This window comes from Chaetura pelagica, unplaced genomic scaffold, assembly GCF_000747805.2.
Source record: "Chaetura pelagica isolate M959 unplaced genomic scaffold, ChaPel_1.0 scaffold90, whole genome shotgun sequence".
Classification (NCBI taxonomy): domain Eukaryota; kingdom Metazoa; phylum Chordata; class Aves; order Apodiformes; family Apodidae; genus Chaetura; species Chaetura pelagica.
The window spans coordinates 3,348,691-3,351,184 of record NW_009953496.1 but is presented as its reverse complement, the minus strand read 5'-3'; the positions used below and the strand labels follow the sequence as shown (position 1 = coordinate 3,351,184).

At 39.7% G+C, this 2,494-nt stretch overlaps 1 protein-coding gene across 2 annotated transcripts in view; it reads right to left on the bottom strand.

Moving 5' to 3' along the window:
• Positions 1-2,494, bottom strand: part of NCOA7 (nuclear receptor coactivator 7) — a 49,561-nt gene that overhangs the window by 14,986 nt on the left and 32,081 nt on the right. For both annotated transcript variants that reach the window (XM_009999105.1, XM_009999106.1), the window contains exon 8: positions 925-1,093. In XM_009999105.1, coding sequence (XP_009997407.1) covers positions 925-1,093 — 169 coding nt within the window. The remainder of the gene's footprint in view (positions 1-924; positions 1,094-2,494) is intronic.

The following is a 2,494-nucleotide window of genomic DNA, read 5'->3' as shown; positions in this document are numbered from 1 at the left end:
CAAAAGCTATCTTCAGCTACACTCCCAATGGCCACATTCCAGCTGGATTAAACCTCTCCCCTGCCTCTCCTGGTTCAGGAACTTTCATGCTACTCGTCTGCTCAAAACATTCCTTTCTAAAATACAGTAAGTAAACACTGAAGTCAACACACGCTACAAATCCGAAAATAAAAGATTGTGGGAAAAAAAAATAAAAAAGAAAAAAATAAATTACTACATCTTAAAAAGAGACCTCTGAGATTGATCACTAGTTGAAATTCTTCCTTCCCGAAGTGTGATCAACTGTTTTAGTTGCTCAACACAGAAAAGTTGCTCTAGCTGCTTTCTAGGAAGAGAAGGACTAGGCATGTTGTTATTCCTCCCAGCTATAGTATTGTTTATGCATACATATGCACCTACAGGCACATAAAAGACTAAAATGGATTTTATCATGAAGGGACCTTTTTTATGGGCCTAAAGGCAGTAATAGCCACACTCATTAGAAGTGTCTGCCTTTTCCACACCATACCCTTTGCTTATGTGAAATACCTGGTTTTTAGCACTGGCATCTGAGTGGATTCTTTGTTTCTTTTGCTGCTGTTCCCCTTTTCTCACTTCCCTCACTTCCTAGACTAAAGCCAAAACCCAAATCATCCTCCAGTGCTTTTATCACATTAGTTGCATGTAAACCCCTCTTTTTATCTTTCAAGTGGCACCTGGCCCCTTCTTCTTTCCCTCTGGGAGCCATCTTAGACAAGCAACTGCTTTACCTCTGCATGCAATTGGCATGTAATGAAAGGAGGGCATCTCTCTCCTCATCTCAGCATCCTGTGCTGCACTTCATACCTTGGACCACTTAGGGAAAGTCGTGTTCAGCTCTAGAAAGTACTACACATTTGAAAAACCCAGGACACACAAGTTTTCATGCTATGCAATGCAGCTTACCTTTCCCGAGGAACAGCAAACCAGTATTCTGGTTGCTTTATCTTTTTACTGTACTGTTGAGACATGGTGGTGCTCTGAGATGCAAAGGACTTTCTCATGGGCTTGCCTACTTTAATGCACAGAAACATTGGAGGAGTCTTGCTCTTCTCCTCTTTTGAAGGAAGCATATCTGAATGAGAGACAAAATAAATGGGCTGCTTATAGGAAAGTAGAAATATAGCACCTCATAAAACATTGTCACAAAGCTTAATCATCTTGTGCAAAAGAATATTCAGTACACAGAATTAAACCTGACCAATAAACCAATAGCAAAACTGGTTTAATAAATCCTTGTTCATCCTGAACTGTGGCCTTTTAACTCTCATTTCATCACAGTCTGTACCCTTCAACTCCACAGCTATGTACAAAATAGCCCTGTAAAATGAAGCAGTAGGATGACTGGGTTTGATGCAAACTGCAACATAAAAAAAGAAAGCAAAGGCAACAGTGTTTGACTGGGCCCAGGAAACCCATCCAGTTGAAGGGTAACCCTGCATGCACACAAAGCCCCATCAGTTCCTCAACTCTGATGGTCAGACAGCCAAACAAATACCTTTTGTCTGCACAAGACAGAGTCAGTCAGAAGAGCAGTTTAAGTTAATGAAATTGCTAGTGGAACAACAGCAACAAAAATCTTATTAAACTACAGCCCCAATCACACTGAAGTTGCTTCATTCATTTTAGGAGTACACATGCAGGGTTTTTTTTTGTTTTCTCTCCAATGAGAAAGATCACCAAATACAACTAGTGAGACAGAAACTTTTCCAAAAGAAAGGCAAGACTTTAAGAACAACTGATTCTAAGTTAAGGCTTCCACTTAAATTATCCCCTACCACCTGATGCAAATCAAGGGCATGTCCAATGATTCATCCAACTATCAAGAGAGGACCAAGAGTGCTCCAGGAGGGAGTAGTGCTTGGAAGCACTGCACTGTAGTACTGTATGTACGTGCTGTCTAAACTGAGATTTCATTGTTTTATGCTTTCCAGTAACAACTGGAATTTTATTTATAATAACCCAATGACCAACCACAACAAAATGATCAAGCCAATAAGACTCCACATTTATTCCTATGTATCACTCCTTTAATGGTTTCCACAGGAAACCAGACAGATAAAAATAGTGTCATGAATACTTTGGTATCCCCCTTTACAGCAATGCACGATGACTTTGGATACTATCAGAAATGCACTGGCAGACTTCACTAAAGCAATCGAAGTTCCCAATAGAGAGTGACAATTCGTAGGCCATAAAGTGTCCCTGTCAATACTGCAATTGAATGACATTTCACAGTCCTTCTTAAAGCAAATAAACAGATGAAGATTATATAAACAACAATCACTGAATATGGAAAGAGTACACAAGCTATGTATCAGACTAGAAGCCTAGGGAATGTGAAGGCTCTTTTTATTTTCCCAAAATAGCAGATATTATTAAATAATAATACACAAGAGGAAAAAGAAAGACAGACAGACAGACAGACGAAAGGAAAGGAAAAAGGGGAAAGGGGAAAGGGGAAAGGGGAAAGGGG